General features: G+C 30.6%; 1 protein-coding gene across 1 annotated transcript in view; it reads right to left on the reverse strand.

The window, feature by feature from the left end:
* The window catches only part of LOC107613007 (transcriptional corepressor LEUNIG), a gene marked incomplete in the record, with an annotated part of 9749 nt that continues 8963 nt past the window's right edge, over positions 299-1084 (reverse strand). The window contains 1 exon segment of the mRNA XM_016314820.2: positions 299-690. Coding sequence (XP_016170306.1) covers positions 547-690 — 144 coding nt within the window.

Below are 1084 nucleotides of genomic sequence, written 5' to 3' on the forward strand. Positions count from 1 at the left end.
AGAAACAACTTTGAAACTTACCCCAAATATTTTGAAACAAAAACAATACTTTACTCTTTATATACTAAAATAAAACATTTAAAAACTTCTACTAATAATTTTAATATGTGCTTTTAAAATATATGTTAATTAAATTCTACTGATATTTAGATTAAATCCTAATTTAAAACATCCTATTTTTATCTCATGCATTTTATTTCGTTCTATTTTAAATTAATTTTTTTTCCCTTCCAAAACTTCCATTAGGAAAATAAAAAATTGATAGTTTTATGCCCCAAGGACATGAATTGTATGAGGCTTCAACAAAATTTTCTTAATTTCCTAGCTGCATTGACACTATAACACTAACATTAGGAAAATAAAAAGAAGCCAAAAAGGTACAGAAGACGATAACTAGTCCATGTTACAATAGTACAAGTCTCCAAAGGAAAATACCTAATAACGAAACAGATACAACAGGGAAGACAAACAATATTACAAAGGTTAGTTTTGCTAAAAAGTACAAAGAGAAATAAACTAAAACGTGTAAACCTACTGTGTTACAGGTCACTTCCAGAGCTTGATGAACTTGTCATGACTCGCCGAAGCAACCAAACCATTTACAGTCGAACCGGCGAGGGAGGCGATGAGACCTTCGTGAGCTGTCAGAGTCATCGTCTTGTTCTCCGTCATGTTCCACAGCTCCAATGACTGCAGTCAAAGTTCATAAAGGGTAAAGAACTCGAAACTACATCGGTTGTTTGCTTTTGCATTTTCAGTATTTTCTATTTTCAGAATTTTGATTAAAGAAAAAAGAAGAAATAGTAAAAAACGATAAAATTCTGTTGTCTGTTTTCTCTTTTTCATTCACAAAATTGTGGAAATAAAAATTACTGAAAATAAAAATTACTGAAAATGAAAACACAAAACCAAACACAACCTAAATTTTTAAGTAGAGTTTGCTCCAAAAGAAAAGGCCTAATGCTAACTTTTTTCCCCAAAATTACCCTTCTATTAAAGGGTAATTATGTCAATAAAATACATCACGAGAGGATAGTTTTGGAAGAAAAGTTAGAAGGCAGCTTTATTTTTGTTTTTGGCACCA

This window comes from Arachis ipaensis, chromosome B08, assembly GCF_000816755.2.
Source record: "Arachis ipaensis cultivar K30076 chromosome B08, Araip1.1, whole genome shotgun sequence".
Taxonomy (NCBI): Eukaryota; Viridiplantae; Streptophyta; class Magnoliopsida; order Fabales; family Fabaceae; genus Arachis; species Arachis ipaensis.